The sequence below is a fragment of the Halichoerus grypus genome, chromosome 4 (assembly GCF_964656455.1).
Source record: "Halichoerus grypus chromosome 4, mHalGry1.hap1.1, whole genome shotgun sequence".
Taxonomy (NCBI): domain Eukaryota; kingdom Metazoa; phylum Chordata; class Mammalia; order Carnivora; family Phocidae; genus Halichoerus; species Halichoerus grypus.
Window position 1 is genome coordinate 173,114,212 of NC_135715.1, and position 24,685 is coordinate 173,138,896.

General features: G+C 39.2%; 1 protein-coding gene across 1 annotated transcript in view; it reads right to left on the reverse strand.

Moving 5' to 3' along the window:
* Positions 1-2,413: 2,413 nt before the first annotated feature.
* The window catches only part of PECR (peroxisomal trans-2-enoyl-CoA reductase), a 28,797-nt gene continuing 6,525 nt past the window's right edge, over positions 2,414-24,685 (reverse strand). Inside the window, exons 4-8 of the mRNA XM_036085322.2 lie at positions 22,855-22,936; positions 17,539-17,635; positions 16,213-16,323; positions 6,365-6,476; positions 2,414-3,044 (exon numbers count right to left, since the gene is read on the reverse strand). Of these exons, the coding sequence (XP_035941215.2) occupies positions 2,959-3,044; positions 6,365-6,476; positions 16,213-16,323; positions 17,539-17,635; positions 22,855-22,936 (488 nt within the window). The 3' untranslated portion in view covers positions 2,414-2,958. The remainder of the gene's footprint in view (positions 3,045-6,364; positions 6,477-16,212; positions 16,324-17,538; positions 17,636-22,854; positions 22,937-24,685) is intronic.

Consider the following 24,685-nt stretch of genomic DNA (forward strand, 5'->3'; position numbering starts at 1 on the left):
GCACACCTGAAGTGCCAGCAAACTTCTGAGAGGATGCAGTACCATCTGTCAGGACGCATTTCCCCCAAGGCTTTGGGAACATTTCTGGGAACCAATGAGTGGGAGAGGGAGTGGTCCTACTTACTATCACTTCCAAAGCTCCACCGCGGGACTTGGTGCTTCCATCCATTTCTGGATTCTGCAGCATTGGAAGTCCTGGTCCCAAAGGAGACAACTCTTGCTGGGGGACCCAGGAAGGTCCCATTGAACTACGAACTATGGCCGAGTCTGGGGCCCATTGGCCTGACTGTGCTCAGGCACGAGCTGATGAAACAAGGAGTCTCCCTGACCAGCAGGAGGAGCAGAGCTACTTTTAGACAGTGAGGACCCAAACTAACACAAGCCATGGACGAGAAGAGCAGCGTGTGGGTGGGGGAGAGGAAACGTCCACAAGGGCCATATTTATCAACAAACTCTTTTAACATGATTAATAATTAGAGTTGTTTTTTCCTCTAGATGTCTTTTTCTTCTTGTTCCATGCCTTTAGCACCATGGTCTTACCTTTTATGGCACTTAGAGCACTTAGGGAGGTTTAAATTTGTATGTGACTTGATTAAGGTTTTTCTTTTTTTTTTTGTTATTTATTTTTTATTATGTTCAGTTAGCCACTGTATAGTACAGAATTAGTTCTTGATGCCACGCTCAGTGACTCATTAGTTAAGTATAACACCCAGTGCTCTCTCGCGCGAGCTCTTGTAAGCTCTGTGGGGGCAAGGTCCGTGTGTTTTTTTCCAGTATTGCACACCCAATTCCTACCATAATGCTGAGTGCATAGGGGCTCAGAATTATTGAGTGATTAAACTTATTCAGGAATATTTAGTCTACAGCAAAATTTACTAAGTGTAGTAGCAAGAGAACATTATTGACAGGACACTATCACAAAATGTACAGAAGTCCTCGGGAGTAGACTTAAGATTCTAAAATACAGATGACAGTCAGCTGTCCAATAATTGGTCTAACAAGAAGATCTAACAAGGAGTGGTAGCTAAGTCTCATGCTATGTGGGGTGGCCTCCATTCCTTAAGTAGAAACAAACACGTGACAACACTGTGGAGATTTATGGGGTTGTTTGCGGTCGTGGGCATGAGGAAATTTGAAAAGCAAGCCCTCCTCTTCCATCTTCCTCACCAACCTATGTTAGGGTTAGCCTGCTCTCTCACATGGCTTGTAATTCTTAGCAACTATGATATTATCATGTCCAGAAGGTCATTTTAAAGTGTTGTCTAGAAGGAAAAGATTTCTGATCTTTCCACATGAATAGCATGGACACAAAACGTACAGCCGTGTGTGTCCTCTCAGGGGTGAATCTGCACTCGGGCAAATCCAAAAGTGAGCTCCTCTTTTCATGCTGCTCCCCAGGCATATCGTTAGCCTCACCCTGGTCCTGCCCCCCCCAACTGTGGGAGCCTGATAAAATGGCAGATTCATGGGTCCCTTCCCAGAGCATGGTAAATTACATACAGCTGTTGCCAACTTAACGATGGTTTGACATGATTTTTCAACTTTACTACAGCGCGAAAGTGACAGGCTTTCAGCAGAAACTGTACTTCGAATTTTGAATTTATCCCGGGCTGGTGATATGCAGTACATATTCTCTCGTGATGCTGGGTAGTGGCAGAAGGCTATAGCTCCCCATCAGCCACACAATCAAGAGGGAAAATAACCAATACACTGACGACCATTCTGCACCCATACAACCATTCTGGTTCACTTTCAGCACAGTATTCAATAAGTTACATGAGATATTCAACACTTTAGTATAACGTAGTCTTTGTGTGAGATGATCTTGCCCAACTGTTGGCTAAGGTAAGTGTTCTGGGCATGTTTAAGGGAGACTAGGTAAGCTAAGCTATTGATGTTCAATAAGTTGGGTTTATTAAATGCATTTATTTTATTTTATTTTATTTTATTTTATTATGTTATGTTAATCACCATACATCACATCATTAGTTTTTGATGTAGTGTTCCATGATTCATTGTTTGCGTATTAAATGCATTTTTGACTTAATGCTATTATCACCTAACAATGGGTTTATCAGGACATAACCCCTTTTTAAGTCAAGGAAGATCTTTACTTTGCACTGAGAATTACTGATAAAGAAAAGAAAATATCTACTTGACTTCAAGAGGGAATAAGTCAATTGAAAGAGGTTTAATTAAGACAAAAAACTGACTGTACATAATTTATAAAAGACATTTCAGAAGTCAGGATCCCATTGCCCCAAAAAATCAACTGAAGGCAGAATACTGGACCCTAATACATTTGCATAACATTTAATTTTAAAATTTCATTTTGCATACAAAGGGAGAAACATGAAGAAAAGGGAATACTTTAGATTGGAAATCAAGACACAAATCAAGTACTACCAAGAAATACTGCACATAACTTTATTTTTCTTTTGAATCAAGAGGCTTTATACAAATCTAACTTCATGAACAAAACAAATCATGCATTGATAGTTACCATACAGCTTAATGGATCCAAAAGCATGATATCTACCATAAGATAGGCATCATTATATATTTCTAGTTTTAAGAATCATCATGATGCCATAATTTAGATTTATTGCCCATCTTTACAATTAAATATTAAAACCTTTTGGGAGATCATGATACCTCTATTATTAATTTGAAATTATTTCATTTTCCAATTATCTTGCTCAGAAATAAAAGGCATAATCATAAAGTATGTTAAGCCCCATTCCTAAAAGAGAAATCTTTAATCACAGGCTAACTAGTGTTGTTTGGGGCTTAAACACGCATTATTTCAAGAACAGTTTTTGCATAAGCATAATTGATAACATTAAAAAGGCAGAAAGTGATTATTCCATTCATATTATCAGCTCCTGGAAAGTACCAAAGTGCGTTCTTGAGATATTAAGGCATTTGGGGACAAAAGACACCTCCAGTTTCCTTAGCTCAGAGCTTGCCTTTATTCTTGAAAGTCTCCTTCATCTGTTTGACAACAGAAAGGTCCCCTGCTCCATCAGGCCAGTTGTCATGATCTGGTAAGTGGAAAACCTCATGTCAGGTGCAAATCTATTAACCTCCTTCATCCTCTTAGTTTCCAACAGACCCTCTTCTTATTTTCCCTAATTCACCCCTTTTCTTTTTTCAGCAAGAAAAAAGAAATCATTAGGACAACTGGCAAAGGTCTTGAGAAAATCCTGGTTTTGAATCCCAGCCCTGCCACACATACTAGCCTTGCCAAATTTGGAGAAGTTCCTCCTCCTGAGCCTGTTTTCCTCAGGGGGGTAACAACATCTGTTCTTCTGAAGTTGTGAAAATGAAATGTGATGGCCTGCGTCGCGCGCTTGGCATACTGCGGCCGCTGCATCTACACTGCCCTAGGACCCAGGATGACCTGAAAGACATGTGCTTACTTTGTACCAGGCACACGTAACTGCCTTTCCAGAATCCAGTCCCTCATCCTCTCTTTCCAAGAGCCTCCACCTGCACTTGGGAATCCATGAGGTTCTGGGGAAGCGGCCCCACTTTGATCACCGACTGAGCTAAGTTAAGCAGTGCACTCCATTCCTCTGGCTCTGGTTACTGCTTGAGGACGGCCACACGCATCAGCTCGTCCAAAACAGAGTAGGTCTCAGAATTCTGCTAGAAATGCTGTAACAATGTCATTCCCTCCCCTCTCTCTGCCCAGCTGGCTGGGGACAAAGAAGCATGGGGCTTTCGGGTGGCAGGCCACTGTTCTGCAACCAGGAGAGTCCATCTTAAGATAAAGCCAACACAGCAGAAGCAAAAACAGAGGGAAAAGAAAAAAAAATTATCCCCAATGAGCTCAGTGAACAGATGATTCAAGTCTGGCTTGCTGTTCAGTTATGCGGGCCAATAAATGCCTTTCTTGCTCAGGCAAGTTTGAGCTGCAGCGAAAAGCATCCTATGTGATACAGGGCTTTAAATGTGTGTTATCTAATTTAATGCTCCCAACCTAAGTTTACTCAATAAATGCTGTAAGTAACCCCACTTTACAGAAAAGAAAATGGAGGCCTACAGACATTAATTTTCCCAAGATCACACAGCTAGTAAGGGTCTAGCAGGGCTTCCACCCCAGGCTTTGTCACTCCAGGGCTGGCAATCTTCAAGAAAACACAGGACAGAAAGGCTCAGTAAGTATTCCCACTCGTTATTTGGGGGGAGGGGGGGACATATTGTTTGTTTTTTTTTTAAAGATTTTATTTATTTATTTGTCAGAGAGAGAGAGAGCGAGAGAGAACACAAGCAGGGGGAGCGGCAGGCAGAGGGAGAAGCAGGGTTCCACTGAGCAGGGAGCCGGATGTGGTACTCGATCCCAGGACCCTGGGTTCATGACCTGAGCCGAAGGCAGACGCTTAATGACTGAGCCACCCAGGCATTCCCGGGTGGGGGGTGGGGGGGAGTATATTCTTGAAAAATCGCTGTAGCTGATTTCGCCAAAAGCTTAAAAAATATCTTTACACTAATAAATACAGTGTTTGGGATACTTGGGTGGCTCGGTCGGTTAAGCATCCGATTCTTGGTTTCTCTCTCAGGGTCATGAGATGGAGCCCTGCATCCAGCTCAGCGGGGAGTCTGCTTGGGATTCTCCCTCTCCCTCTGCCTTCCCCCTGCTCTCTTTCTCTAAAGTAAATAAATAAAATCTTTAAAAACAAAACAAACAGTGTTGGAATTACAAAAGAGAACTGTTTCACTGGAGGCCTGGAGAAGCAGCTGCCTGGAGTTACTTTCCCTTCCTAAAGGAGAATCGACAAATACCCTAAACACCAGCAGTGAGGGAAGTAGAAAGCGTCCCTTCCACCTTGGCCACTTTAAATACTATCTGAAAACAGTTTTGCATAACACGTAGGCATTTCTGTCTTTCTAACCAGGTGCACATCACCACATTGATGTTATTAGTAAAGAAATATAGATGGGAGGGGGCAATAATAAATAATATTAAAGTCCCAGACTAATCATTTATTAATGCAAAGAAGGTCTGAAGCCTTGAGTAGACTGTTAGTACACAAAAGAGTAGGGTGAACCTAGGTCCCTGATACGAAATTGAAATACATGTGCAGGGGCGCCTGGGTGGTGCAGTCAGTTTAGCAGCTGACTCTTGGTTTCAGCTCAGGTGTGATCTCAGGGTCGTGAGATAGAGCCCTGCGTCGGACTCCATGCTCAGCAGAGTCTGCTTGAGATTCTCTCTCCCTGTCCCTCTGCCTGCCCCTCCTCCCATGTTCTCTATCTCTCTCTCACTGAAATAAATAAATAAATCTTAAAAAAAAAAATACACATGCATTACATCAACCACATTTTAATTTGCTAGTAGCCACTTACTCTTCAGCAACAGTGAAAATACCTTTGAATTTTGTATTTGTGGGCAACATCTATATTTGGTTGAGCCTTATAAAACTACTGGTTTTGTATATTAAAAATGGTTGAATACAGCTAATTCATATGGTTTCACTCAATATACATCCCAAAGATAATGTAAAATAGTACCGTAGCACCCCTCCCCACCTAACAGGTCTGAGTCTTCCGCTGAGATATACAAGCCACTTATTAGAGGAACAAAGAGGAATTAAATCTTAAAAATACAGCAACCTCTTGCCTCTTTTCTGTCTCCTCTTTATACTATATACTTATATTAAGAATATTTTTCAAGGTTAAACTTCCACCAACCTATACACACAAGGCAATTTTTTTTTAATATATAAAGCTATGTGCTATGATAAAAAATATTTAGATATTTTCCTTGGGAACATTTCCTTTAAAGATCCTATCAGGAATATAAACATTTTGTACATTTTTGATGTTCCGTGAGAGAAAACCCTAATCCTTTATGTAACTGCTTAAGAAATTTTGTAAACTTGGGCACCTGGGTGGCTCAGTCAGTTAAGCAGCTGCCTTCGGCTCAGGTCATGATCCCAGGGTCCTGAGATTGAGCCCCGCATCGGGCTCCCTGCTCAGTGGGGAGTCTGCTTCTCCCTCTTCCTCTGCTGCTCCCCCTGCTTGTGCTCTTTCTCTCTCTCAATAAATAAATAAAATCTTTTTTTTTTTAAGAATTTTATTTATTTATTTGACAGAGAGACACAGTGAGAGAGGGAACACAAGCAGGGGGAGTGGGGGAGGGAGAAGCAGGCTTCCCGCCGAGCAGGGAGCCAGATGCGGGGCTTGATCCCAGGACCCCGGGATCATGACCTGAGCCCAAGGCAGACGCCCAACGACTGAGCCACCCAGGTGCCCCAAATAAATAAAATCTTAAAAAAAAAAAAAGAAAAAGAAAGAAATTTTGAAAACTTGAACCTGAAAAGGCATAAAGTTAGTGACTGCTCATTTCTTGAGGGCTCACCTGGAACATCGAATAGGTGCGTATACAAAGACTGGCCCCCGTCCACATCCACCAACTGTCCAGTAATAAAGGAAGCTGCAGGGGACAGCAGGAAGCAGACCAGCGGGGAGATCTGGAAACAGAAGCACACACATGCACACAGAAAAGCAGATGCTCCCCATTTGGGGCTGCTTCCCTGCCCAAGAAAACACATCTCAAAACATACAACTGTAATATGCATTCTACAGTCTGTGTGCACCATCACCTAACAAAACACAGAAAACTAACTGCCTTTTTCTATTTGAGCACCATTAAAAAAATGTGACTAGTGTGGCAAGATGTGAAGGAGCCTACACCGCGTCAAATAAGCTACACATGGTGAATAAGCTGAAAGCGAACACTGCTTGATTTTTCCCACAAACTACCCAGTTCCTTCCACAACTTTCAGTGCTTACCATAACTCACTTTTCCACGCCATCATGTGCCTTTTATGCTTTTGTCCCTGACGTAGTCAGTGTGTCTGTGGAACAATAAGCTGGCATCCAGCCAGTGGTCCCGCAGGCTGCAAGGCCAGGAACTGAGACTACAGGAGCTTTCTACGGAAGGGACTGCAGAATCCCACCGCACCGCCTAAAAATTCAGAGGTAATTGATGACTGCAGCAACATCTACTCTCAAAAACAAAGAGAGAGAGAAATGATTTCACTGGATATCAAGGAACTCTCTGTGAGGCTCTTGGCACAGCCAGAGTTTCTCAAAGGGAGATCCCAAACACTGGCATTAGAATCCTTGGGTCCGTTTATGGAAACTCCAGATTCCTAGGTCCTCCTGGAGACCTTCTGAATTTTAAGCTCTGGGGTTGGGTCCCCAGAATCTGCTACTTGAGGAGACTCCCCAGCTGGAGGGAGACTAGGGGGAGGCTAATGAGGTGCTTAGGGGGCAGTATTTAAGGAGGCGCTCACTCTCGGGGCAGACCCCGCGCTTGTACAACCGAGAGTGAGCGTGTCCTTAAGTTTTACGTCCATGCCTAGCTTGCCTCACCCCATTTAAAGTGTTCGCTTACATGGCTATGCCTCATTGAGGCTGTGAGACCCTGAAGGCTAGGCATCGCCTTCTGTCTGTCCTTGTGTCCCTAGAAGCTAGTGTAGACCTGCACTAAAACAGAGGCACTAGCCATACGACACTACCCACCTTCCACATGGCTAGTCAGAACTGAGACGTGCTGTAAGTATAAAATACACACGAGATTTTGAATACTTGGTATGGAGAGAAGGCAAAACCTATAGAAGAATGTAAAATGATGTTTTAGATATATTGGGTTGCATAAAACCTTATTAATAATATATATAATTATTTCTATTATCTATTGTATATTAAATTACTACAGCAGTATTAATTTCATCTCTTTTTACTTTTCTTAATGTGGCTACTGGTTAGCTTACAATTACATACGTAATGATTACGATATTTCTATTGGATAGCACTAGTACAGAGAATTAATCATTGAAAAGTTCCCCCATCCCTGAGGAAGAGCAGACAGTTCTGAGCGATGATCCAAAGTAACCACCAGAACTGGTATTAGGCTGTGTAATCAATCAATGACAACTCACCGTGTGCACCAGGAAGACTCACCCCAATAAGCTCCTTTCTGAATGCCATCCAAACAAGAACCCTCTCATCCCAGTAACCATGACCTCCAAAAGTCTGCAAACCCCTAAAACCACACTTGTTCCAGAAAAAGAGAAAGAGCCATAGTCTGCTCTGTTCAGGGAGACTGTGCCTGACTAATATTAATGTGACTTTGTGCTGAATTTTGTTTGAAATATTTCAATGGTGGGCAAAACTGTTGGAGCCTCAGCACAAATCACAGCAGGAACATGAAACGGAACTAGCGGTCCTTACGCTAGTGGTCACGATCTTCTTCACCAGCAAGTACACATGGGGGGAAAGCCTGTTTCACTTTAGAATGTCCTCGATGAAGCAGCGAAAATTACTCATCATACTGATCTCGACCACTGGGTACAATATCCTTTTTAATATCTAGTAATGTGAAGTGGGAACTGCACATCAAGCTTTTCTGCTTCATACAGAAGTAAGAGTCGTGAACTGAACTAGTCACTCTCTCTGTGAACTACCATTTGTTACTTGAAAGAACAACTAACACACTATGGTTATTCACACCGGGGTACCTAGCAGACTTTTTTTCACAAACGAACAAAGTGAGAATGTCACTTCAGAAGAAAACAACTTTGGTTTTTGTATTTGTTGTCAATGAAAAGATCTGAGCTTGCAAGTGAAAAGCAGAATTTTGGAAAACTTGCACTTGTCAACATGAGCTTGACAGTTTCCTAACATTTCAAGATTTTTCTGAAGAGATCAGTGGTGATATTAAAAATGTGACCATTTATTTATTTTTATATTCTTTTATTTCAATTCAATTAATTAACATACAGTGTATTATTAGTTTCAGAGGTAGAAGTCACTGATTCATCAGTCTCAATATAACACCAAATGCCCATTACATCACGTGCCCTCCTTAATACCCATCATCTGGTTACCCCACTCCTTCAGCAACCCTCTGTTTGTTTCAAATGGTTAAGAGTCTCTTATGGTTTGTCTCCCTCTCTGATTTCGTCTTGTTTTGTATTTCGCTCCCTTCCCCTATGATCCTCCATTTTGTTTCTTAAATTCCACGAGTGAGATCATGTATTTATCTTTCTCTGACTGACTTATTTCACTTAGCATAATACCCTCTAGTTCCATCCACGTTGTTGCAAATGGCAAGATTTCATTCTTTCTGATGGCTAAGTAATATTCCATTGTGTGTGTACACACACACACACACACACACACACACACAGACACACATACCACATACCCCACATTTCTTTATCCATTCATCTGTCAATGGACATCTGGGCTCTTTCCATAGTTTGGCTATTGTGGACATTGCTGTTATAAACATTAGGGTGCATGTGCCCCTTCGGATCACTATGTTTGCATCCTTTGGATAAATACGTACTAGTGCAATTGCTGGGTCATAGGGTAGTTCTATTTTTAACTTTTTGAGGAACCTCCATACTCTTTTCCAGAGTGGCTGCACCAGCTTATATTCCCACCAACAGTGTAGGAGGGTTCCCCTTTCTCCACATCCTCGCCAACATCTGTTGTTTCCTGAGTTGTTAATTTTAGCCATTCTGACAGGTGTGAGGTGGTTATCCCATTGTGATTTTGATTTGTATTTCCCGGATCATGAGTGATGTTGAGCATTTTTTCACACATCTGTTAGCCATTTCTATGTCTTCTTTGGAGAAATGTCTGTTCATGTCTTCTGCCCAATTCTTGACTGGATTTTTTGTTTTTTGGGTGTTGAGTTTGATAAGTTCTTTATAGATTTTGGATACTAGCTCTTTATCTGATAAGACATCTGCGAATATCTTCACCCATTCTGTCAGATGTCTTTTAGATTTGTCAATTGTTTCCTTTGCTATGCAACAGCTTTTTATCTTAATGCAGTCCCAATAGTTCATTTTGCTTTTATTCTCTTGCCTTTGAAGATGCGTCCAGCAAGAAGTTGCTGTGGCCGAGGTCGAAGAGGTTGCTGCCTGTGTTCTCCTTTAGGATTTTGATGGATTCCTGTCTCACATTTAGGTCTTTCATCCATTTTGAGTTTATCTTTGTATATGGTGTAAGGAAATGGTCCAGTTTCATTCTTCTGCATGTGACTGCTCAATTTTCCCAGCACCATTTGTTGAAGAGACTGTCTTTTTTCCATTTGATATTCTTTCTTGCTTTGTCAAAGATTAGTTGACCATAGAGTCGAGGGTCCATTTCTGGGTTCTCTATTCTGTTCCACTGATCTATGTGTCTGTTTTTGTGCCAGTACCATACTGTCTTGATAATGACAGCTCTGTAATAGAGCTTGAAGTCCGGAATTGTGATGCCACCAGCTTTGTTTTTCTTTTTCAACATTCCTCTGGCTATTCAGGGTCTTTTCTGGTTCCGTACAAATTTTAGGATTATTTGTTCCATTTCTTTGAAAAAAGTGGGTGGTATTTTGATAGGGATTGCATTGAATGTGTAGATTGCTCTAGGTATCAAAGACCTTTTAACAATATTTGTTCTCCAATCCATGAGCATGGAACATTTTTCCATTTCTTTGTGTCTTCCTCAATTTCTTTCATGAGTATTCTACAGCTTTCTGAGTAAGATCCTTTGCCTCTTTGGTTAGGTTTATTCCTGGGAATCTTATGGTTTGGGGTACAATTGTAAATGGGATTGACTCCTTAATTTCTCTTTCTTCTGTCTCATTGTTAGTGTATAGAAATACAACTGATTTCTGTGCACTGATTTTATATCCTACCACTTTACTGAATTCCTGTATGAGTTCTAGCAATTTTGGGGTGGAGTCTTTTGGGTTTTCCACATAGAGTATCATGTCATCTGCAAAGAGTGGAAGTTTGACTACTTCTTTACAGATTCGGATGCATTTTATCTCTTTTTGTTGTCTGATTGCTGAGGCCAGGACTTCTAGTGCCATTTTGAACAGCAGTGGTGATAGTGGACATCCCTGCCGTGTTCCTGATCTTAGGGGAAAAGCTCTCAGTTTTTCCCCATTGAGAAGGATATTCGCTATGGGTTTTTCATAGATGGCTTTTATGATATTGAGGTACATACCCTCTATCCCTATACTCTGAAGAGTTTTGATCAAGAAAGGATGCTGTACTTTGTCAAATGCTTTTTCTGCATCTATTGAGAGGATCATATGGTTCTTGTCCTTTCTTTTATTAATGTATTGTATCACACTGATTGATTTGTGGATGTTGAGCCAACCTTGCAGCCCAGGAATAAATACCACTTGGTCGTGGTGAATAATCCTTTTAATGTACTGTTGGATCCTATTGGCTAGTATTTTGGTGAGAATTTTTGCATCCATGTTCATCAGGGATATTGGTCTGTAATCCTCCTTTTTGGTGAGGTCTATGTCTGGTTTGGGGATCAAGGTAATGCTGGCCTCATAAAGTGAGTTTTCCTTCCATTTCGATTTTTGAAACAGCTTCAGAAGAAGGTATATTAATTCTTCTTTAAATGTTTGGTAGAATTCCCCTGGGAAGCCATCCGGCCCTGGACTCTTGTTTGTTGAGAGATTTTTTATTATTGCTTCAATTTCCTTGCTGGTTATGATTCTATTCAGGTTTTCTATTTCTTCCTGGTTCAGTTGTGGTAGTTTATACATCTCTAGGAATGCATCCATTTCTTCCGGATTGTCTAATTTGCTGGCATGTAGCTGCTCATATGTTCTTATAATTGTTCGTATTTCTTTGGTGTTGGTTGTGATCTCTCCACTTTCATTCATGATTTTACTTATTTGGGTCATTTCTCTTTTCTTTTTGATAAGTCTGGCCAGGGGTTTATCAATCTTATTAACTCTTTCAAAGAACCAGCTCCTAGTTTCGTTGATCTGTTCTACTGTTAACATCCCTTACTATTATTGTATTATTATCAAGAACCAGCTCCTAGTTTCATTGATCTGTTCTAGTGTTAACATCCCTTACTATTATTGTATTATTATCAATGTGTTTCTTTGATTTTGTTATTAATTGCCTTATGTAATTGGCTGCTCCCATGTTAGGGGCATAAATATTTACAATTGTTAGATCTTCTTGTTGGATAGACCCTTTAATTATGATATAGTGTCCTTCCTCATCTTTTATTACAGTCTTTAGTTTAAAATCTAATTTGTCTAATATAAGGATTGCTACCCCAGCTTTCTTTTGATGTCCATTAGCATGATAAATGGTTTTCCACACCCTCACTTTCAATCTGGAGGTGTCCTTGGGTCTAAAATGACTCTCTAAAATGACCATTCAGATATCATATGAACAGGTCTTGCTTTTTTATCCGATCGGATACCCTGTGTCTTCTGATTAGGGCATTTAGCCCATTTACATTCAGAGTAACCATGGAAAGATATGAATTTAGTGCTACTCTATTACCTGTAAAGTCACTGTTTCTGTATATTGACTCTGTTCCTTTCTGGTCCATGTTACTTTTGGCTCTCTCTCTGCTTAAAGGATCCCCTTTAATATTTCTTACGGGGCTGGTTTAATGATCACAAAGTCTTTTAGTTTCTGTTTGTCCTGGAAGCCTTTTATCTCTCCTTCTATTTTGAATGACAGCCTTGCTGGATAAAATATTCTTGGAGGCATATTTTTCTCATTTAGCACCCAGAATATATCATGCCAGTCCTTTCTCGCCTGCCAGGTCTCTGTGGATAGGTCTGCTGCTAGTCTCATGTTCCTACCCTTATAGGTTATGGACCTCTTGTCCTGAGCTGCTTTCAGGATTTTTTTTGTCTCTGAGATTTGCAAGATTCACTGTCATATGTTGTTGTTGACCTATTTTTATTGATTTTGAGGGGGGCTTCCCTCCACTTCCTGGACTTGAATGCCTGTTTCCTTCCCCAGATTAGGAAGTTCTCAACTATAATTTGCTCCAATATACCTTCTGCCCCCTTCTCTCTTTCCTCTTCTCCTGGGATCCCAATTATTCTAATACTGTTTTGCTTTATGGTATTACTTACCTCTCGAATTCTCCCCACATGATCCAGTAATTGTTAATCTCTCTTTTCCCCTGCTTCTTTATTCTCTATTATTTTGTCTTCTATATCACTAATTCTCTCTTCTACCTCATTTATCCTAGCAGTTAGACCCTACATTTTTTATTAAATAGCCTTTTTTATTTCAACTTAATTAGATTTTAGTTCTCTTATTTCTCCAGAAAGGGATTCTCTAGTGTCTTCTATGCTTTTTTCAAGCCAGCCAGTATAATCGTTATTTTGAACTCTAGTCCCAACATCTTACTTATTATATCCATACTGATTAGGTTCTTGGCAGTCAGTACTGCCTCTTATTCTCTCTTTTGGGGTGAGTTTTTCCATCTTGTCATTCTTGCAGAAAGTGGTCACTTTTCTATTTGTAGGATCTAGCAATTCTTCTCTTAGATCTCTGGTTGAGTCCACAGGTGCTCAGAATGATTTGATAGCTATCTAGCTGAATTCCTAAGGGACCAGACAAACTAAGGTCTCCTATTTCTCGCCATCTTGGACTCCTCACAAATGTGATCTTTTGATATTGTATAATGGACTGTGTGTCAACATCTAGAAGATTTCCATAACTCAGTGGACCGGTGTTTCCCAAAAGAACAATAACTATGTCACAAAATCATCTGTGGGTGAAAGATGCAGTCAAAGTGCAAGAAAGACCAGTGGATTTTATTTTATTAAGATTTTATTTATTTATTTGAGAGAGAGAGAGAATGAGAGAGACAGAGCATGAGAGGGGAAAGGGTCAGAGGGAGAAGCAGACTCCCCACAAAGCAGGAAGCCCGAAGTGGGATTCGATCTCAGGACTCCAGGACCATGACCTGAGCCAAAGGCAGTCCCCCAACAAACTGGGTCACCCAGGCGCCCTAGACCAGTGGATTTTAATGTAACAGAGTACAACAGATTCACTGACATGGTTTGAGATCAATCCACATTGCAACCTATCTTTACGAAACAGCCACTTGTCAAATATCAAAGAAGAATATCCCCAATTATCTAAAAAGACTGTTAAAATGCTCCTCCCTTTTCCAACTGTACATGTACATGAACCTGGATTTCTTCATATGCTTTAAACAAAACAACATATAGCAATGTATGGAATGCAGACACAGATGTGAGCATCCAGCTGTATTCTGTTAAGCCATCCATTTGAGATTTAGGAAAGTGTAAAGCAAATGCAAAAATGGTTTTCTCTTGCTTTTTAAAGCACAGCAATTTTTCATTAAAAATATTATTTATGTTAACATGTAGTGCCTTTTTACTATTATTTTACTATTTACTATTATTTTAAATGAACTGATAACTATTTCTTAAACTTCTCAATTTTGATTTCTATACAGTAAATAGAGATAATATACTCTCTCTCTCTTTCAAATAAATAAATAAAATCTTTTAAAAAGGGGGGGAGGCGCCTGGGTGGCTCAGTCATTAAGCGTCTGCCTTCGGCTCAGGTCATGAGGGTCAAGGCTGGGATCGAGCCCCGAGTCAGGCTTCCTGCTCAGTGATCCTGCTTCTCCCTCTCTCTCTGCCTGCCACTCCCCTGCTTGTGCTCTCTCTCTCTTTCAAATAAATAAGTAAATCTTTAAAAAAAAAAAGAGAGAGATAATATAGTTCACATAAATAAAAGGAGTGTTCTGTCCAAAATAAAAATTTAATCATATCATCCCCTTGATTAAAATCTTTTAAAACCCCTCTCAGTTTTCAGAATAGAAATCCAAACACCTTGCTTAAAATGGTCCATCAAATGTCTGATTTAACAGTATCTTCCAAAAACTTAATATGCAAAACTATTTTACTTCAAGAATTCTAGAAAGTTACCCCTGACACAAGAGTGCATGTCTGTGTTCAGGGATTTCACTGCAGAATTACCACAATATTGAAAATATAAATGGAATCTAAATGTGCAACAGTGGAGCCTAATTAAATGTATCATGGTATATCCATAGCAAGTTGCAGAATAGCACATAGAGTAGAATCCCAATTTGTAAAAAGGTCGGTAAATACGGGTCTTTGGGGTATGCCTAGTAAATTTCTGGAAAGACATCAGAATGCCAACGAAAGCTAGTTTAGAAATTAGAAAACATTTTCTTTTAAGAGTTTTATGGTTTTGCCTTTACATTTAGCACTTTAATATATCTGAAAATTATTTTGTATGTGGCATGAGATAGGAGGCCTAATTTATTTCTAATTAAGCAGCTAATTTCCATAAGACTTACGCTAAATGGCCAATCCTTTTCTCACAGATTTGAAATGCTACGTTTATCCTATTAAACTCCTCATATATACATGGTACTGATATAGGAGTGCATCCTGTTCCACTAAATTTATTCTATTTCAGTGCCAGCACCAGATATCCTAAATAAGTATAGCATTATAATGTATTTTGATATTGGAAAGGTCAAATCCCCCCCCCAATTATTCTTTTTCAAAACATTTTTTGGCTGATTTTGCATTAATATTTTTCTAGACAAACTTTAGAACCAGTGTGTTTAATTCCCAAACTATATTAAATGTATGCATTAGTTTAGGGAAACATGGTATTATTTATTTTTATTTTTTATTATTTTTTTAATTAAAATACAGTTGACATACGATACTACATTAGTTTCAAGTGTACAACATAATATCTCACAACTCTATGTTATGCTCTGCTCAGTACAAGCGTAGCTACCCTCTGTCATCAAACAAAGGGAAACTTGATTTTAATAAAATCGATTCTCTCCATTGAGGAATATGACATGTTTCTACTTATTCTTTTTTTTCTGTGCTTCAGGAATAAATTTCTTGTCATTCAGAGCTAAATTTATGCCAGGTATTTCCATTTTTATTAGTATTGTAGAAAAGATATCCTTTTTTCATTGTATTTTAAGACTGATATTGCTGGCCTTTAAGAAAGCTACTGATTTCTACATACGTAAATCTGGCCACCTTACAGAAATCAAGTATGGAACTTCACATAGCCATCATCACCTGATTTGGCTTAGGGTCCTGTGTACCAACAAAGGCCATGTGATAAAATAACATAGCTGAAAAGTGCAGTGAAATAAAACCATGCTGTTCTTAATTCACACTGCATTCAGTTCTGGATAAAGACTGCTCTGAGTGTATAAGGCACAGAGCCAGAAAGTGCAGGGGGAACGGGCTGGTGGCAATGGGAGCGCTCATCTCTATCAGCCAACCAGATTGTGTAAAAAGGACATCAAATGTTACAATTTTCCAAAGTATAAATGAAAGCAATTGGAATCAATGTTAGAAATATACATTACCTCCTCAGGAACTCCAATTCGCTTCGCTGGGATTCTGCTAAAGCAATTTTCAAATAAGTTCTTTGCCAAAGGACCATAGTTGTCAAAAGCAGTTGGGGAATAAATAACTCCCTAAGTTTGAGAATAAAAAAAGAACAAAATAAAGTACATAAAACTAAATTTTAAAATCATGAAGACATCAAGGCAGTCATTGACCCATGCCAAAAAGTAAGTGGCTTAAGTTTAATTAGAAAAGTCAACATTTCTTTTTTTTTTTTTTAAAGGTTTTATTTATTTATTTGACAGAGAGAGACACAGTGAGAGAGGGAACACAAGCAGAGGGAGTGGGAGAGGGAGAAGCAGGCTTCCCGCTGAACAGGGAGCCTGATGCAGGGCTCGATCCCAGGACCCTGGGATCATGACCTGAGCTGAAGGCAGACGCTTAATGACTGAGCTACCCAGGTGCCCCAAAAAGTCAACATTTCTAATATTAATTTTTCTCAATATCCTCAACCACGATTACAAATGGATTCTCTGAATGCTCATTTTGTGACCTCTTCTCTCTTAATAGCCAGCCAAGCCCTACATTTTTCCTGAAAAGATGTGTTTTCCAAAAACATAATTAAATGAATAGATCAGAGGGGCACTTTAGTAGGAAAAGGAGGATAGGGGAGTCTATTCTATCTTCCACCAGGCTTCTCTGCTTTATGACAGAAGCCTGGGCTGTGGTTCCATGAGACTTAGAAAATGAAATGTTTTCATTATGGTGAAATCACAGATAAAATATTTGAATCCAATATAAATAAACTAAAATTTTAGTTGTTTGGGAATTCTTTTATTTAGCTTTTACTAGCTTTCAAGTATGTTGCCAAGATATTTTCTCTTCACTTCTAATCAATCTTTAACTTGAATTAGACCTTAGTTTTTTTCTCTCTCTCCTAATGAAGCATTAATGATACACCGAGAAATAACAAAATAATCTGGCAAATATTCATTCTCTAAAGCAGTGGTTCTCAATCTTCACTGTGCATTTGAATTTCCTGGGTAGCTTTTAAAAAAATAGCAACACCTAGACTCCATAGTTTGGAGTCAAGCTTACATATCAATATTTTTTAAACATTTCATCGATAATTCTAATATATTGTCAAGATTGAGAATCATTGGCTTAATGTAACCTTCTTGACAATCTAGTTGTAAATCAAAGCATACTTCTTTCCAATTTTATCTATTTTTAAAAGCCAATCTTTTTTAGTATGCATGCATATTAACAAATACCTCCATCGACAATACAAATGGAATCAGAAAAGCACAATTTGTCAACAGCTTTCATACGAAACAGTTACCTACAGGGGCAACACAGTTGATCCTTATTCCACTGCTGGCCCATTCCACAGCTAAGGATTTGGTGAGGTTGTAAACCCCTGCTCTGGCAGCTCCACTATGCCTTTAAACGACAAAACATAAAAATTACAATCAGCTTCCACTGAATGTTTCTCTCGTTAACTAAACTGACAGGTATGTCAGTGACCTGTCAGAACCCCACAGACATACTCTTGTTGAGTCTGTCTTTTGGAGTCCTTGACTGAACAGTGGGAAAGAAGTGGGTCCTTCAATGTTAAAGCCAAAACACAGCTATCTGAGAGTCAAACAAATCTTACGTTACAGGCACACGTAAGATCCTCCAAAACACCATGACCATAAGAGAAATATTTTGAAGATCTTTTATTATGTAGAAAAAGTAAGAAGTTGGTAATTTTGAGGGTTACAAGTGTGGTTATTTTTTAAATCAATTTTAGATGATAAGGGATAAGAAATTCATATATTGGGCTAAAAATAGTATCAATAGAATTTCTAGACACACCAAAGTTGAAGTAAATTTTAATACATTTCCAGATAGGAAGTTCAAAATAGTTAGGTCTGCATCTAGAGGGGGTCTTATGCACAAGGTACAGATACACTGTGGCTTAGAATTTCTAATTATAAGGTCCTTGGCACCAAGTATGTGAGATCTGGGGTCATATCCACTTCTCACTATAGAAGACCTACAGAGCCCAACCTTCTTGAAGAAAACCCATCCCTGTCCTAGTGTTGGCCGCAGCAACCCTGGTGGGACTCCAGGCAGAAGCCAACTATTTTGTCAGAATTACCCAAGTAATCCCATCACCATCAGATGTGGCCACAACTTCTGTTGCTACTGCATCCAGCAGTCCTGGGTTATCTACAGGACACGTTCCCTTGCCCTGCCTACCGCCACCAATGCTAAGAGGGGCCCCAAAGCAACACTCAGCTGGGAAGGATAATGGAAATTGCCAGGCTTCTCCACAACACGAGGAGCAAGAGGAAGGGGCAGGAACAGACATGCTTATGTAGAAGCGCAATCAAGCCCTGACCCTTTTCTGTGAGGAGGACCTAGAGGTGTTTGTCCCCTTGCACTCAGCGCCCTGATCACCAGGGCCATCACATGAGGTCCTGCCTCTTATCATAGGAAAAGGCTCAGCAGTTATGTTGAGCCCCTGAAGAAGCAAGTGGCAGACGTTCAGAAACTGGTAACCGCCCGAGAAAGCCACTAGAACTGAGAGGCAGAAGTGGAAAACCAGAGACAGAAATTACTGAATTTCAGCATCTGAACCAGTTTGTTGAACATGAGCAAGAGGCAGATGAAGGGCAACAGAATATGCCACTCCAAAATATGATGGTAGGAGCTCAGGACATGCCACCCAAATTATGCTGTTTTGATATATTATTTTGAGCTATAGGCACTTGAAAAACAGCAAATGCAGGGAGAAGCTTTCTCTGAACTCCTTTATCTCCCTAAAGATAGAATGGGTTCCACCAAAAGGAACTCAATAGCCATAAATCCCCTCCCCAAGGGTTTCATCTACCAGGGAAGATTGCCTCTGGTCACAACATAAAGACTAGAAGTTGACACCACAACCCAGACACACTCTGTCACAAACTACCATACCTCCCATCTACTCTTCCAAGGGACCCATGCATCTTTCCTAAACATCACTTACTCTCCTCTACGAGGCCTCCATCTCCCCTCCCCTTTCCTTACTAAGATAGTGGTTCAGTCTGAGTTCTAAGCCACTCAAGGAAGCTACTCATTTTCCCCTGGGTATTTCCCATATATACATGATGCATACATATGAATAAAGTTGTTTGTTATGGTCTTGTTAATTTGTCTTTTATTACAGGGATCTCAACTAAGAACTCAGAAGGGTAGAGGGAAAATTCTTTTTCCTCCCCTACATAGTTTTCTCAAGCTTCACAGTTGAAGAGAAGGACATTCAGTAGAAACTTAATGCAAACATAACAGCATGTTCAGACTACATTTCCATACTCAAAGATCTACCAGAGAAGGTGACAGAGAAGCGTGTGATGTCAGAAGTGAAATTGCTGGTGGAGGTCAAGAGCATCTGCAACAGGTGTGAGAGCCTGAGGCCCCCGCTCTCCATCCTTTCCAGTTAAGGAAAGAAGGATGCGGTCTTCCTCCATGGTATTCAGCTCTGCAGAAAGTTATACGAGAACTGAAAGAAGTTCCTCTGGATCCCAAAACAGCACATCCTAACCAGCTTATCTCTGAGGATAAAAAACAATAACAACAACTATAATAACCCCCCCCCAAAAAAACAAAAAAACTGTGACATTTGTGAAGAAAAAAGCAAAGAGTTCACCCAAATCCACAGAGACTTACAACTTATCCAGTACTTTGTTCTGAAGGTCCTAGGAGGTCCAGGTGGATGAGAAGCCTGAATGGACCATCGGGGTTTGTAAAGACTCCCTTTCCAGGAAGTGAAAGTGGGGAACAGAATAGATGCTAGACAATCCAGCTTTGGAGTGATGACTAGGTCACATGAAGTGCTGTCCCAGTCACTCTTCTTCTAAAGGAAAAGCCCAGAGGGACTGACATTTATTTGAACTATGAGTTGACTGAGATTATATGTTACCATTTCCATGACAGGTCTCACATTTGTTCTTTCAATGACCAATTTCCTGAAGTACTAAGGCCTTATTTCTGTATCAGATGTGATTTAAAATCTCTTACAATCTGTGCAGGAACAGATGAGTGATATGAGTGATAAACTGTCTTGAAGGCTGTCACATTGCTTCATTTTCTTCCTCTAATTTATAAACAGGAGGCAGAAGGATGCACAACTCTTCAGTGAATATAGCACTAACCAATGTTTTTAATGCTTCTACAACTTAAACACATAAAATCATACAATATACACTCTTATCATCAGGCCTCTTTCACTTAGAATAATTATTTTGAGATTCATCCATGTTGTTGCATGAGTTAATAATTCATTACATCTTGGGGCGCCTTGGTGGCTCAGTTGGTTAAGCGACTGCCTTCGGCTCAGGTCATGATCCTGGAGTCCCGGGATCGAGTCCCACATCGGGCTCCCTGCTCGGCAGGGAGTCTGCTTCTCCCTCTGACCCTCCTCCCTCTCATGCTCTCTGTCTCTCATTCTCTCTCTCGCAAATAAATAAAATCTTAAAAAAAAAAAAAAAAAAAATTAAAAAAAAAAATAATAATTCATTACATCTTATTTCCAAGTAGTAGTCTGTTATATAGATATACCACAGTGTGTTTAGTCATTCACCTACTGATGGCATTTGAGTTACAAACTGTCTGTCCATGGGAGACGTGAGTTGCTTTTTTGACCTATCTTTTGCCCTCATAATTATTTTTTTTTAAAGATTTTATTTATTTATTTGACAGAGACATAGAGAGCGAGCACAGATAGGCAGAGCGGCAGGCAGAGGGAGAGGGAGAAGCAGGCTCTCCACTGAGCAGGGAGCCCAATGCAGGGCTCGATCCCAAGACCCTGGGATCATGACCTGAGCCCAAGGCAGACGCTTAACCGAATGAGCCACCCAGATGCCCCTGCCCTCTTAATTATTGACAATGACCCAAAAGATCAGCAGCTCAGACCAAACTCCCCTGCATAGATGTAATGGAAAACAGACTAGCCTCAGAAAATATTAAGAAAAAACGTGCCAAGACAGCAATACGACTCAAACATACACACAAGATATCCAGATAGCCTTTCAACAAATCAAAAGATGCTCCACTGAGAATACCATTTCTTGACCATCGGAGTTGTCCAGAAGTTGACAACACATATTTTAGGTCAGGCTCTGGGGAACAGGTACTCTCATACTTTGCTGGTTGGAAAATACCTAAAAGTATGCATTTACCCTTCACCTTCACCCAGCAATCCAACTTCCAGGATCTACCCTGAAGATATAACTCTGCAAATATGAAACAAATATGTACAGTGTTATTCACTGCAGAATTATTTGTAATGGAAAATGTAGAAACAATACAAATTTCTATTAAGTTTGAGCTATTACATGCGTTTGAAAAGAGGAATTTGAAATCTGTAAGTCCATAATAGTGGTATACCAAAAAATTTAATAATAATAACGATAATAATAAATATATAGAGAAAGAAGGAATGGCTGTTGCAGAGAAGTCTTTTTATGGAAGAATATCAGCTAATAAATACAGAAGCAATTATGAAACCAGAAAAATCAACAACCTCTCACCCTAATGTAGTAAGTGATTCAGGTAAGAATCAACAATGTTTGCAAAAATCACAATGACAAATAAGATATTCATGCAGTGCCAAAATATCACCCTGCAGATTACAGATTACATATTACTAATAAAGGAATTCAGGTCACTGTCTTACTTGGTTAACAGGTTATCTCTGGGATGAGAAGGTATAGAGCACTCGACTTTGTACCTTATGCAGTTTTATATATATGTAAAAACTAGCATGCTTTGTTTTTATAATGCTCAGATAGGTCTATTTCATAAGAAGAAATATTCTATGTTGGAAAATTTTTTTAAAATTTTAGTTAAAAAAAAAGGAAGGAATCAGAACTTATAAAAGATATGAAAGAAATCAGCAAAATGAATTTTTTGTAAATCAGACTTTTTAACAGCTAAACGTGCGGTTTTCAAGTAGCTTCCTGGCACACTGTTTTTCTCTTTGTTCTATGTGGATGCCCATTTAGATTATTACGGAAGAATCTACTGAACCAGTAGGCTAAATTAGTTCACTGATTGACTTTTTTTTTTAATCTATTTCCAACATAAAAATTTACCAAAATCAGAATAAGAGTCAAATATGTCAAACTCCGTTATGGAGTAACAATTTAGCAGTTCTGTCTAAAATTGAAGAGGTATATTCACAGTATTCAAATCTAAATTAATCTAAATTCGCTGCATTTCCACACGTTAACAAAAAAGCTCTCTCCAGACAATGATGACCAGTTTAGTGACATCTGGATTAGGGTTACTGGATAAAATACAGGACATTCAGTTAAATTTGAATTTCAGATAAACAATAAAAAAATTTTAGCATAAATATGCCCCATGCGATATTTGGGACAGACTTATAATAAAAAATTAATAGGGCCTCCTGTTTTATTTTCTTGGTAAATCTGGAAAGCCTAATATGCATGGTAATGTTTTGGAAGTACATTTTTAAAGTTCAAATAAAGGGCAATGCTAAATATTGAGATCGAAACTCATTACAGGATTAAGGATTGTGACTTATGAGATTTTCTCCACCCTACTCCCCCTATTCAGAGGACAAACCCAAAGACACAGGAAAAAAATACATATACATTAAGTATGCTTACACAAATCCTGGAAATCCATTTCTAGTAAGGATAATAATATTGACAATAGATCCTCCATGCTCTTTCATCCAGGAGTTGTAAACTGTAGGAAACAGACCAATGACAATCATATGAAATAGTGTCCTCTCTTCTCATCCACTGTCCCAGCATCTTGCTTGCTATTTTAAAATTTTTAATTTACATTTCCTTTTTATAAAAAGCCTGATTGAATATAATTGACATATCATGAAACTCATCCACTTTATGTGTACAATTTAATGATTTTTAATAAATATACAGTCATGCAACCACTATCACAATCCAGTTTTAGAATACTCCATCACCCCCAAAATGTTCCTTTGTGCCCATCTGCAGCCCAAGCCATCCCCATGCAAACCCTCATCTACTTTCCGTTTATATAAATTTGCCTTTTCTGAACATTTCATATAAATGAAATCACACAATATGTGGTCTTTTGTGTCTGGCTTCTTTTACTTAGAATAATGTTTGTGAGGTTCATCCATGTGGTAACATGTATCAATAGTTAACTTTTTATTGCCGAATAGTATTCCAGTGAATAGATATGCCATATTTCATTTATCTATTAACCAGCAGATGAACATTTGGATTGTTTCCACTGGTGGGTGATTATGAATACAAACTGTCGTGTGGACATATTTTTTTTTTTTAGATATTTATTTGAGAGAGAAAGAGTGAGAGAGAGAGAGAGAGAGAACAAGCTCACGAGCAAGGGAGAGGGTCAGAAGACAGTGAGAAGCAGACTCCCAGGGAGCCCGACACAGGGCTCAACCCCAGGACCCTGGGATCATGACCTGAGCTGAAGTCAGACACTTAACTGACCCAGGCGCCCCTGGACATATGTTTTTATTTCTCTTGGGTAGATGCTTAGGGATGGAACTGCTGGGTTATATGGTAATTGCATGTTTAACTTTTTAAGAAACTGCCAAACTATTTTCCGGTGTCTCCACTATTTTACATTTCTACCAGAAAAGCATGAGGGTTCCAGTTTCTCCATACTATTATTGCCCGACTTTTTTATTATAGCCATTCTAGTGGGTATAAAGTGATATTTCACTGAGGTTTTGATTTGCATGTCCCGAATGACTAATGACTAATGGTGCTGAGAATCTTCTGATGTATTTATTAGCCACTCATATATCTTCTTTGGTAAAATATCTATTCAAATCTTTTGCCCATTTTTTAATTGGTTTGTTTTCTTAATATTGAATTATAAGAGTTCTTTTTATATTCTGGATACAAGTCCTTTATCAGATATGTGATTTCTCCCAGTCTGTGGCTTATCTTTTCATTTTCTTAACGTTGTCTTTTGAAATGTTGTCTTTGAAGTATTTAATTTTGATGAAGTCACGTTTATCATTTTTTTACTTTGTGCATGGTATGTTGGATGGTGCATCTCAGGACTCTTTGCTGAAGCCAAGGTCATAAAGATTTTGTCCTTTATTTGCTTCTAAAAGTTATACAATTTTACTTTTTGCATGTGGATATCCAATTGTACCTGCACCATCTGCTGAAAACACTATCATTTCCCCATAGAACTGCCTTGGCCCCTTTGGCCAAAATCATAAATGTAAGGGTTTGACCACAACTCTAAGGGTTTATTTCTGGACTCTCAAATTTGTCCAAAAGATCTATACAACCATCCTTCTGCCAGTACCACAATGTCTTGAAATCAAGAAGTATAAGTCCTCCAACTTTCCTGTTTTGCCAAACTGTTTTGGCTATGCTGAGTCCTTTGCACTTCCACATGTATTTTAGGATCTGCTTGTCAATTTTTGCAAAAATAACAGGGACTGCATTGAACCTACATATC